Below are 13,202 nucleotides of genomic sequence, written 5' to 3' on the forward strand. Positions count from 1 at the left end.
CTACGTACCAATAATGGTGGTGAGGACCAGAGGCAAAAGTGAGCAGAGCGATTAATGCAGATTTTCCCTTTGCATAGTAGGTTAGTTTCTGTACATACTCGCACTCCTTTCTGTCCATCAACCGGACAAGCAAAATCCATTATTGGGAGCGTTCCAGCCAGGCAAAAATGTCTGGTGTGAATCAGGTCATAGAATAGAATTGCAGAGTTGGAAGGGACCTCAAGGCTCATATAGACCACCCCCCTGCAATGCAGGAATCTCAGCTAAAGCATCCATTACAGATGGCTATCTAACCTTTACTTAATAACCTCCAAGGAAGGAGAGTCTGCAACCTCCTGAGGGAGACCGTTCCACTGTCGAACAGCTCTTCCTGTCAGAAGGTTTTTCCTGAAGTTTTGTCGGAATCTCCTTTATTGTAACCTGAAGCCATTGGTCTGAGTCCTACCCTCCAGAGCAGGAGAAAACAAGTGTGTTCCCTCTTCTATGTGATAATCCTTTAAATATATGAAGATGGCTATCATATATTCTCTCAGTCTCCTCTTTCTCAGGCTAAACGTACTCAGCTCCTTCAACTGTTCCTTATAGGCATGGTTTCCAACCCCTTTTTTTTTGCCCTCCTCTTTCTTGTAGAGCATTCAGTTTTTGGCATTGGCTAGCCCAGGGGTCAGCAAACTTTTTCAGCAGGGGGCCTGTCCACTGTCCCTCAGACCTTGTAGGGGGCCGGACTATATTTTGGAAAAACATAAACGAACGAATTCCTATGCCCCACAAATTACCCAGAGATGCATTTTTAATAAAAGCACACATTCTACTCATGTAAAAAACATGCTGACTGTCCGGGGGCCGGATTGAGAAGGCGATTGGGCCGCATCCGGCTCCTGGGCCTTAGTTTGCATACCCATGTACTAGCCAATACAGATCTTGCTCCTGCCAGGCCTGCTGAACATAAAACAGAATTATAGGTCTGGTTTTGTCCTGACTTGGGGCTCACCTCACTGACTGCAGCAGCTGTTCTAAAATGCACCATTACTCTGGGACATAAGACAAATTACTTTATTATTACCATGGTTTTGCATATGGAAATTGAGGTATGTTGCTATTTGGCAGGAAAACAGATCTTAGGGCCACAGACTCCTGCAGAGTCAGGCACACTTGGGTTTGCTTAGCCTGGATTGAATTGTAAATTTAGTCTAGAGTCTCAAGTACTGCATTAGTCAAAAACGGCTATCAAGATTGGTTTTGATCTCTTTTCTTTGCCATCACTAGTAAAAGCAAATCTAAGCTAAGCAACAACTGCCACTTAACAAACATTTCATTATTTTTCCAGAGGATGGGGTTGGATATCAGTAGATTGCAGTTGTGGGAGGAATGTAACTTTATATCAATTAATTTTTCAGCAATTACAATTCTCATAAACTTACTCATTGCTGATACCTATTCACAGTTGTTTGCTGATCTATTAGGGCTTGGAGCAGAAAACGTAACTGGAACTTGTCCTTCAGTGTAGCTAGTTATTAATGGGACTCTGTGTATATTGCAGCAAATATGTGTCCCCAAGTGCCACAGGTGTGATATTTCTCTTGAGGACACTTCTACATCTCTCTGTGCCCTTGCAATCGTACCTCAACACACGTAATCTTAAGAAGGTGATCTTGGTTGGCCTTGGAAGTTGTGATGTGAAATGGGCTGGAATTAGTTGTGGATAGATTTCATGCCTTTTCAGATTTTTATGGTGGTGTGCCATAGTCCTTTAAGTTTCCACAGTGGATTTGATTTGTTTTTTTTAAAGCTCCTGTGCATTTCTAACATCAGGGGTGAATGATAGTTTGAAAACACCAGGTTTAGCTGAATAGTGCTTTTAGTCCTTGGTAAAGGTCGTACGGTTTAATGTTTATGGATAAGGTTAGCGATTGCTATATCTTGTATATGTGTGTAAACCTTTTGTTTATTCCGTGCACTTCATTGGTGTATCTTTTTCCCCTCTCTCTTTTACCAAACAGAAGAAGAAGTGGAAAATTTTGATGTTTCCAGTCTGCCCGCCGAAGTGCTGCAGAACATTGAAGCTGACAGTTTCTGGTGCATGAGTAAACTGCTTGATGGCATTCAGGTAAATTGATTTCCCCTTCTCTAACCATTGGGATAACTGATTAGCGTTGTGGCCAATAACAGCATGAAGAGTGTTGAAAAAGAATATACCTGATGAGTAGAATAGGGCAGTAGATGCCACCATATTTTAAAAATGTGAAATGTAAACAGGACATTGGTATTTATGAGGTACATTTTGAAATTGGTTCTCCTTCCTGGTGTGCACCAGTACAACCTTCTTGAGCTTGATTGAAAACATACTGTTTTTCCACATGTTGGTCGACAGTTTTCTTTTCTTTTTTAAAAAGTAGGTTATTCCGATATGATTGCTATTTTATTGTGAGTGTTTCTGGTCAGGGATGAGGCCAAACAGTCTTTGTAACTTGCTTCTCATCTGTGCAGTCTTGTGTTAACTGGCAGGTTTCTTTCTGGCAGGAATGCTCATTCTGTTGCCTAGGAGTGGGGGGAACATTTTCAGCTGGAGGGTCTTATTCTGGGCAAGTTGCTTATGCTTTATATGTTAACACAAGCACACCATACAGCTATTTCAAGATTGGTGTTACAGTGGTGCCTCGCAAGACGAAATTAATTCGTTCCGCGAGTCTCTTCGTCTTGCGGTTTTTTCGTCTTGCGAAGCATGGCTATTAGCGGCTTAGCGGCTATTAACGGCTTAACGGCTTTAAGAAAAAGGAAACAAACTCGCAAGAACTCGCAAGACGTTTCGTCTTGCGAAGCAAGCCCATAGGGAAATTCGTCTTGCGGAACGACTCAAAAAACGGAAAACCCTTTCGTCTAGCGAGTTTTTCGTCTTGCGAGGCATTCGTCTTGCGGGGCACCACTGTACACGCTTCTGGTAGGTTGTCATATAACAGCTTAGCCACTGCATTTTGCACAAACCTCAGCTTCTGAAACATCTTCAAGGGCAGCCCCACGTAGAGCATATTGCAGTAATCTATCCTTAAAGTCAACAGTGCATGGTCACTGCAGTCAAGCTTTCCAAGTCCAGGAGCAGTTGTAAGTAGCAAATCAGTGTGATCTGGGATAAGGCTATTGATGGCAACTAGTCATGATGCCTATGCATTTTCTCCAGGATCAGACGCAAAGCAGCTCTGAATGCCAGCTGTTGGGGAATAACACAGAAGGTTATTTTCTTCATATCCTGCTTGTAGACTTCCCTAGAGTCATTTGATTGGCCAGTGGCGGGAAAAGGATGTTGGACTATAGATAAGTCTTTGGTCACATTCAGCAGGGCAGTTATACAGTTTTGTCCAGGAAGCATGCTGGGAAGAAGAATAAAAAATCCTGGTCTGTATGGCAGTCCACTACACATGGTTGGCTTACCTTGTGGAAAGGATTCTTCCATTGCCTTCAGTGATGCTCATGAATATCATCATCAAACCTTTATTGGCATCATTTACAAACATTCAGAATAAGTAGGCCAATGCGATCTCATTGCCATTTCAACAGTACAGTCATTTGCCAAAGGGAAGAAGAGGCGAGCAATCTATTTCACCTCTGTGGGTCTCCAGCAAGGGCAGGATCCTGTAGCGTACTTCGGCGGCAAAAAAAATCAAATAAAGGAACTTAGCTACTGTCTTGGTGAGCTCCTGGTCTCTCCTCTGTAATAAGAAGCGTATAACCTCTGTCTCTGGTTTCCATGTTGGGATACATAGATGGTCTAAGAATTGTTGGTGGAGATCATAATACATTTTACATTTAAGGGCCATGTGAGCTGGAGTTTCCACCAGGAGGGCATCGCATGGGCAGATCCTATCCCCTTCTGCCATACCCGTGAACCTACCCCAAAGGAGGTTAGAAGGATTAGAATTGAACCTATCCAGCAAAAAAGCCCTTCTTTCTTGCGGGTTAAACAAAAATTGTAGCTCATGAATATGCACTGGTCCAAAGATGAATGGCCAGTAACTTAGAAGTGCTCCAAAAAGCTGCCTTAAAGAGGCAAGTTTCAGTTTCGGCACAGTGCATCACCTACTTCATAATGAATCAGGGATTCATTTGTGAATACAGAGGGAGATTGTGGCTGCTTTATGCTTCACTGCCAGTTTTATTAAGCTATTGACAGGTGTACCTTACTGCCTTTGCTAACTGCAAGTGGTTGCTGACCGCATTAAAACACCCCCTTTGTTTTTGTTGCCATTCCTTTCTGAAGTTTCCTCATCTTGCATAGAATGTGCCTTCCTGTCAAAAGGTTGGTTTGTAAAACATGTCTTGCAGCAACCAGTGAGGATTTAAGATGGGGGAATTAGGCTTGATAAGTGGTTAGCGGAGTGGAAGCTTTAATGTGGCTCAAATATTATTCTGTTCTGAAGCACTGGAAAAAGAACCTGGATCTTACAGACTTACCTGGGAGCAGGGTACAATTATTTTCACCACTTAAGATCAGAGCTTCCAATTTCTTTGTGGCCATTATTCCTTTTCAGAGCACAAAAACTATTTTGCTCCGCTCCAATTGTAAATAGTGTTGCGCAGAATGTTTAAGCTTGTTATACATAACAAGTTATCAGGAAAACAGATGTGTTGTCAAGAATATGTGATACTTTGAAGAAAAGGCGGTTTCTTGCACATTTCTTATTTAAGGACTGCTTCTACATTATGCCACATGGGCATATGAAGCTTCAAACACTTGGGGGAAAATTTTTAGGGAAATGGGAAAATCTAGCCCTTTTTGGCCTGAGGACAGTGCTCTAATTTACCAGCTCGTTTAGGCACATCATACTAGTGGTACGTGTGGCAACTGATACTGAGCTCAATTTTGGGGGTGAATATGTCTATGGTGAAGATGAACACTCTAGAAACTGTGCAGTGGAATGGAAGAAAAACTTTGGTCAACTTCATGACTCAAGCAGGCCTGAATACACACCTTAGGGGTTGATTCCCGTCCCTGCAAGTAGCCACGCTGGGGGTGACTGTTGTGAGTCTCCCTGTGCTTCGATAAGGCTTGGGACTGCATCAAACCCAGAAACAGTGGGAAAATGTTTCTGCAGGTGTTTGTCCCATTTCCTGCCATTAACCAACTGAACTGCATTTGAGTGAGAAAAAATGAGGAGAGAGAAAAGGACAAATCGCAATGCTGAGAAGTTTGGGTTTCAGCAGGGACCAAAAAGAGACTATACTCAGTGCTAGAACTCACTCCTTTTTATTATCTTAATTTTATTTTTGCCTAGACTCAAGTTTTTCCAAGAGATTTTTGCCTATTCTGAAGCCTTTGGAGACCACTTTGCTTTTTTTGCCCTCTCTTTGAGAGAAGTTTTGTTTTTCCCCCTTGTAGCAAATCCCTTGCTTCAGTTTTGGAAGCTGCTTTTCACAATTTTCTCTGAATTCACTATTAGGGCCTTGACTATTTGGCTGAAGAACAATTTTGAATAGATGCAATTTTCATAGGTTTTCACTTTGAGTTCATTTTCTGTTTATTCCCTTGTGTGGCACACACCTCACTGTTCAGATTAAAAATATTTCCCTTTTATTTATTTTTTGCATGTGTTTAGTTTCCATTTGTACTATGCTTGATCCTATACACTAGATCCTGGACTCAGCTTTCTCAACTTCCTCCTGAGACCACAGAAGCTAGTTTCATGGATCCCTGCTTGGAAATTGTAGCTATAACCCCTCCCCTTCCTTAATCTGTAGGTTAAACTGCTATAAGGCTAGGAATTTAGTAAGCTTTTAACAAGTTTGGACTGGTAGAAGCTTTATGGCTTATTAATATACATGCTGTTTGCCTATTTAATACTGCTTTCCATTTATGAATTGCTTTCTTATATTTTATTCATACATTTTATTATATTTCAGTTTTTGCCAAGTTTGTATATTTTCTTCATTTTTGTTTACTGATGGAAATAAATTTCTCCAATTTATTTTATTTTTGGTCTGGTCTGATCCCTTTCTGATTGCCCCCAATAACTCAATGGAGCAAAATTTAAGAACCTATTTGTAGATACCTACAGCTGGCATATGCTACAGACATGTTGCACACACTTGCATGCACATACAACATGCTCACACGAGGATGTGCGCTATTATGGGATGTGAATTGCTCCTTCCTCTGCTGACCTGGCGAGTGACCTGTATCCTGATGTGGAACTGGGCTGGAGAGCTTGGCAGTCTGCTGCCTGTCTCCTCAGTGGAGATGAGAGATCTGGTGAGCTGGGAGAAGCACCAATCTGTTTCCCGATCCCACCCAGATGTGAGCCAGTGAGAGCTTTACAATTTGCCCCCTCCAATTCCAGGGAGCTTCAAAAGCAGGGAATCAAAGGGCAATCTAGTAGATTAGGGGACTGGGAGGCTGGTGTGGTCGGCCTAATATGGCCTGCAGTTTTCCTACCCACGGTGGAAAGTTATGCCATGGAATTTATCAACTGGGAAGTTTCCAGATTTTAAAAATACACAAGGGTGGGTTACCTGTGGCCCTCCAGATGTTGGACTCCTCATATAACCTTAACCAGGATCACCAAAGTTTGGGGTGATGGGAGTTGTAGTCCAACAATACTCGGGGTGCTACAGGTTCTTTATTCCTTTGTAAGGTGTGCATTCTTGGGAATGTCTGATGTTCTTGGGGAGTTTATCATGTCTCTCCCCACAGCCACTGAAAGGAAAAGAAATAATCTAGCAACGAACCGTGGCCATCTTTGCATGATAATTTCTAATAGACATGTTTCTGTTTGTAATTGATAACGCACGTTAGAGAACATGTTTTACTTAAGCAAGTCGGACAGAGCCTCTGTTGAGATACCTACTGTGTTTTGAATGGTAATTTTACCCACTCTCAGCTGGTCATTCTGCAAGGTTGGAGTCAGCTGCCAGCAAGACATTGATTCAGCTGTTTCTTTTTTGAAGCAACTGTGTTCGTATCTCTTTGTCAACATGCTTGCTTTATGATCTTGTCTCCTTAGGATAACTACACCTTTGCTCAGCCTGGTATTCAGAAGAAAGTGAAAATGCTGGAAGAACTGGTTAGCCGAATTGACGGTACGTCTTGAAAACGAAGCGAGACTGGACGTGGCTTGGTTGAAAGTGTTTAGTTAGAAGACTTTGCTAGCTGCCTGGGCAATACCAGCACAGTGATACGTCTCTACCATAATGTCGCCTTTCTCAGGCGAGGTGTCACCCTTAATCAACTTGTGGCATAGTGGCCTTTTGCAAACTTACAGCACTGTATCACTTAAAGGAAAGCCACTAGAGCATGCGCCACTCTCATTACTTTTTATTAAGGCAATGTAATCAAAATCCAATGCCAATCTTTTTTGCTGCAAACTAATGGCTACATACAAAAGCCAGCCAGCATTCATTTTACATTAAGCTCAATGATTGTAGTAATTCGGGAGAGTCGCAGTGGTTGTTTATAGTTGTCCTTTGGCACTATGTTTTGTGACTTTGTGTATCGTTTTGCTATCAGGAATGTCTGAATAATTTCTCTGTGGAATCCAATTAATTACCAACTTTGGAAATAACATCTTTAATATTGGAGATAAATTACAGCGGGTGCGAGGGTAATTTTAGATTATGCTTTCATGTTTTTCGCAGGACTACTTTGAAACATTTTCTACCTTCATCCTTAAAACAATTCCCATCATGAAATGCTGACTGTCGTATTGCTGGAGCAGAGTTTAATTAAATGAAATTTGAGAGATAGTGCTTGCCCATTCTAAGCATATTCTCTTGATAGTTCGTTAAATTAACGAGCACAGCGATGCCGAGCAGAACTAAGCATATATTTGTGACACTGCCTGTCAGTTGTGTGTGTGTGTGTGTGTGTGTGTCAAAAAATGCTGTTACGCAAGTAACTCAACAGTGGCTAAACTTATTAGGAAGATGATTTCTATTGTTTCATTATGCACAGTGTAAGCTTTGTTGCAGCAGCATTTACTGCAACAATTTATATATTTGCTTGCTTGTATTTGAACAATCTAGATTGTTGATGGTGACATTGGCTGTGCTTAGAGGTGAACTTTCCCATAACTGATGGTGATGAAAGGCATGAGTTGCCATCAAAGAAAGCTATTTAATATGCCTAGTTGCAAATAACTTGCTACTTAGCAGCTGTTGTCTGTGAAAAGCATTGGTGCGATCCTTCCTCACGCGAATGACACCCTTGGTGTAAATGTATTGCATGGGAAGCGTCATTTCCCAGCAGTAGATCATACGCTTTTCTTGCAAAAGGTCCCAGACTCAGTCTCTCTGTGGCATCTCCAGATAGGACTCTTGTCTTGTTTCCTTGGAGTGCCTCTTCCAATCAGAGATGACAATACTGAGCTGGATAGTCCAGTTATGTGGCAAGGTATGCTACTATCTCTAAGTTGCAACAGAGAGGCAATATGCTTCCTGGCTCTTCATTTAGCCCTTGTACTCCAACCCAGAGATCTGGTTGGAAGTTTACCCATGCTTGAAATTAAATATGGCTCTAGCCCTGAGTTAAAGGAATGGATGGAATATTCAGAAGCCTCCTGGTTTCCTGCTCTTGCAGCCATAGGACAAACTCTGGAAGACAGAGATTTATTTTTATTTAGCTTTCTCTGTGTGTATGTGCGTGTTGGTAGGAATCTTGCATTATGTACTTGCCCAAACCATTGGCAAGCTTTTTTGTACATGAGGAACAATCACTGCACGTCTTAACATAACTGGTTAATGAAGATAGCAAGGCTTGAATTAAGAAGAACAGGAGGCTGATACGTGGTGACAAATATGCTCTGCTAGAACAATCTAAGATGGAAAGAGGGTGTGAGTGGGGTGCGGGAATGTTAAATGGAAAAGTGCTTTAATGAAAAAGTGGAGTGATAAATAATATTTATGTTAATCATCCCTGATGTTTGCTTAAAATATGTGAGGTTGGAAATATTTATGGCTTGGTTATTAGATGTAGCCAGTCAACCGGAAAATATGGCTTTATTCTCAAAGGATAAGATCTTTCCTCCACAAGCTACTTAGCTTCCCTGCAACTTCTGCACCTGTCACAAAGTTAAGCTGATGATAACCACTAGCCAGAAAAGCCCGTTGGCAGAACGGAAAGGTGACTGATCTGTGGTTTTAATAAGTTTATTTATTTAGCAGTCTTTACATCCCACCTAGTGATTGAAATTCTCAAAGCAGTTTGCAATGTATTTGCAGCATGATAAAACAGACAGTGAAGCAACCGTCACTGCAGCATGGCACGGGTGTGTACAAGACACACACACACAAACACCAGTTATCTGATGGTCCGACGAATGCCATTTTGTGGCAGAGTCTCTGTTGACACAGCTAGATGTGAGATCCACACAGGCCAGGACGTGGCTGGTACTGCTGTCTCTCAGAAACCCAGCCCTAGTGGCAGACTCAGGGTGTGATGGGGGAATATAGATGCTTCCCTTCCAGTTCTAAGATGCTGCAATCAGTTAAAGTTAAAATCTCAAGCAGTGCCTAATGGGAAGAGAAATGCAGTAGAATCAGAGATTGATCCATTATTCCCCAGTTCTCTCTGTTGTCAGAAAAGCAGGGCTGGGGACTTAGGTTGTTTTACAGTGAGGAGTGAACATGCTCAGTGGGCATGAAATGCCAGCGGACTAGGGTTTTTTGGGAGGGAGGTAGCGGGGAGGAAACATAGGGTGGATGGGAACTGGCTGGAACACTATCCAGAAGCACTCTAACGCGCAACATTTGGTTGCAGTGTCCTACTTGTATATCCATGCTTCGATAGGCAAAAGTACAGTGTCCATGCATGAAAGAAGATGGTATCAGTAGACTTGGAGTCACTCAAGATGTTTGTAGAGTATATAAAACAAATGGGAAAAACCCTCTGAGTAGACCCATCATAACTCAATGGCATTGAGTATCTGAAAAGGGGGAAAACATTGGCAACTGGGTGGAAGGTTGAGGGGAAATGGAATAGAATGGAATGGCTGGAACAGGACACATGCACATATATGTTAGAAAGAATGGTCTCGTTGTTTGTTCAGTCATGTTCATAGGTTACTGGTTCATACTGGGAAGCTGCTTTCCCAAAGAATGGAAGTGAGAGGTGCCCCTAGGCAAAAATGGAGCACTCCCAAGATTTTAATGTAGCTGAGATTTTAGGTATTCACCCACCCAACTCTCTCTTGTTCTCAAAAATAAAATAAAAAAAATGATTCTAAATACGCATATTAAGGTAAAGGTACCCCTGCCCGTACGGGCCAGTCTTGACAGACTCTAGGGTTGTGCGCCCATCTCACTCAAGAGGCCGGGGGCCAGCGCTGTCTGGAGACACTTCCGGGTCACGTGGCCAGCGTGACATCGCTGCTTTGGCAAGCCAGAGCCGCACACGGAAACGCCGTTTACCTTCCCGCCAGTAAGTGGTCCCTATTTATCTACTTGCACCCAGGGATGCTTTCGAACTGCTAGGTTGGCAGGCGCTGGGACCGAGCAATGGGAGCGCACCCCGCCACGGGGATTCGAACCGCCGACCTTTCGATCGGCAAGTCCTAGGCGCTGAGGCTTTTACCCACAGCGCCACCCGCGTCCCTAAATACGCATATTACTTTGTATCAGATCCAATGGTCTCAGGACTGCTGGATTATATAACCCTCCTGAAGACTGAAAGGGGGAAGGATTTTTCACTAATCCTCCTGCATCTTTCACCTGCTGAATCTTCTTATTAGGGTTGGGGAGCCTCCAGAACAACATCAGAGGTAGTGCAGGGGGAAGGAGAAATTGCCTTGTCCATTTTGCCCTGCAGATGATGAATGGAAGGGAATTCTTTGGATTGAGCCCTTTATTTCTATTAATGTTAATACATGCAGTTTTTTTAAAAAAATTGTATAAACAGTTTCACATACAAGTTTAAGTTTAAGCACCTTTTCTTTCCTAACCTCTTTCTCCCTCTGGTGTTTTCTATTAAAATACCTCTGTTTTAAGGACCATGATCTGGGAAGTTCTGAAAGGGTCACTTAACATTGTTGGATGTCTCAGAGTTTCTGCATTCTTGATTTTCAAGTGAGGACAGAATTTTATCCATAACCTTGCTGGAATAAACCCTCACTCTGGGCATTCTTTTTTTTTCATTCATATATTGTGAGGACCACATATGTATTATAATAAATGTAGGATCTTCAGAATAACCTGTTCTTCTCATCTTCTAAGGGAATTGTTTTCCAACTCTGTGGATTAAGCTTTCAATTTCAAAGGATTTGTTATTTTACAATATTTATAAGAAATGTGATTACAGTAATTCAGTAAAGCTGTTTTAAATCGCATGCCAAGCATTACAGGAAAAACAATTTTAATTACTTTTCTAAGGTGTTTTAAAGTTGGATGATTTAGAGGCTCAGTTTTACAGCGCTAGAACTAAATTCAGATTCTTGTATGAAATAGCAAGCCCTTTTCCCAACCTTATGCTGTGTGATATTTCTGCATGTTTTATGGAACTCAGCGGTTCAGTGTCTTACCAGTAGATTTTACTGCCTCATTAAACAATTGTATCGATTGAAAATAACTTTGTCTTTTGGGGAAGTTCAGCACGAACGGAACTTATTTGAGGTTGAACTGGAATGACTTTTTTCTTTTCTTTTTGTCTAGTAGTACCATATGTTAAGTCATAATGGACTTTTGGAGAAAGGTTAAGCTAGGAAACCTTGATTTTCAGTGGTGATGACCAAGAAGGGCTTTCCGGAGTGTCAGGGGTAAACAAGTAGGACTGTCTCATGATTGTAGATCTTTGTAAGGAGAGGAAGACAAAGACTATCAATAGGAGGGTTCCCTAGCACAATTCAAAGTGTTGATGCTGACCTTAAAAGCCCTAAACTGCCTTGGTCCAGTATGCTTGAAGGAGTGTCTCCACCTCCATTGTTCAGCGTGCACACTGAGGTCCACCTCCAAGGTTCTTCTGTTGGTTCCCTCACTGCGAGAAGCAAAGTTACAGGGAACCAGGCAGAAGATCTTCTTGGGAGTGGTGCTGTCCCTGTAGAATGCCCTCCCATATGTCAAGGAGATGAAGAACTGCACAACTTTTAGAAGACGTCTGAAGGCAGCCCTATATTGGGAAGCTTTAAATGTTTGATGTTTTATTATGTTTTTATATTTTTCTGGAAGCCACCCAGAGTGGCTTGGGAAACCCAGACAGATGAATGGGGTATTATTATTATTATTATTATTATTATTATTATTATTATTATTACTACTACTACTACTACTACTACTACTAATACTACATTCAGTAGTTGATGATGGGCTGGGGTGGCAGTGCTCACCTGAATTCTGGTCAGCTGTGATGCTGGTGCTTATTGGGGGGTAGAGGGAGAAAGGCAAGGTCTACATGTTGCAAACACATTGGCGTAACCAATCTGGTTATCTTGCCAGTGCCAAACTCTGGTTCTCTTGTACCTTGCCAAACTTGCTGCTGCTTTGCCCCTACCCTTAAAGCTCCCAGTAGGCAGCAGCAACGCAACCAGCTGAAAGTCAGATAAGTCTTGCTACCCCAGCACAACATCCACTACTGCAAATGAGTGTTACAGTACTGGATGCATGTCAACTGGCAGTTACAGATGCGTCTAATGACTATACAAATGACCCACCCTTGCAATGTGGACTCTCCTCCCCGAGTAGCTTCACTGTCCGGATCATCCTGCTAGTTGTTAAGGCTGGCTTTCTTAATGGGCAGCTTGTCTCTTCTCCTAGATATCCCCTGATAGTAGGATTGCATGAAGTCTAGGTGTAGCGATAGGAAGGCAACAGTGGGTATTCAGCTAGACTTCAGCCTGTACCAAAATTGCTTAGTTACAAAATCTGAGGCAGTTAGGCACTTGGCAAAGATGGGAATTTAGAGAAGAATCTGATGTAATGAAAGAAACTTTCTTAGCATCTGGAAGCAGGGTGTCATTTTTAGCAAACACTATTTCTTTATATTCTACTTAAGAATGGAGTATGGAATGATTATGCTTCTTGGTACCAACACACAGTGCATTTTGCATAAACATGTTATTTAATAAGCCTGAACACACATAAATCCATGGTATAAAATATGCATGTGTAACTTTTTTTTTTTAATGGAAGGACCTGTATCAGCACATTTTCAATAGGTTACTATAAGTTTTTTTTTTAAAGTGCTGAGAAGACTGTTAAACAAATTCCCCCTTATTTCTTTTGATACAAGA

At 41.9% G+C, this 13,202-nt stretch overlaps 1 protein-coding gene across 1 annotated transcript in view; it reads left to right on the top strand.

Annotated features, from left to right (window-relative positions):
* The window catches only part of TBC1D22A (TBC1 domain family member 22A), a 112,135-nt gene that overhangs the window by 52,813 nt on the left and 46,120 nt on the right, over positions 1–13,202 (top strand). Inside the window, exons 9-10 of the mRNA XM_077935818.1 lie at positions 2,001–2,107; positions 6,993–7,068. Coding sequence (XP_077791944.1) covers positions 2,001–2,107; positions 6,993–7,068 — 183 coding nt within the window. The remainder of the gene's footprint in view (positions 1–2,000; positions 2,108–6,992; positions 7,069–13,202) is intronic.

This window comes from Podarcis muralis, chromosome 10 (genome assembly GCF_964188315.1).
Source record: "Podarcis muralis chromosome 10, rPodMur119.hap1.1, whole genome shotgun sequence".
In the NCBI taxonomy this organism is placed as follows: domain Eukaryota; kingdom Metazoa; phylum Chordata; class Lepidosauria; order Squamata; family Lacertidae; genus Podarcis; species Podarcis muralis.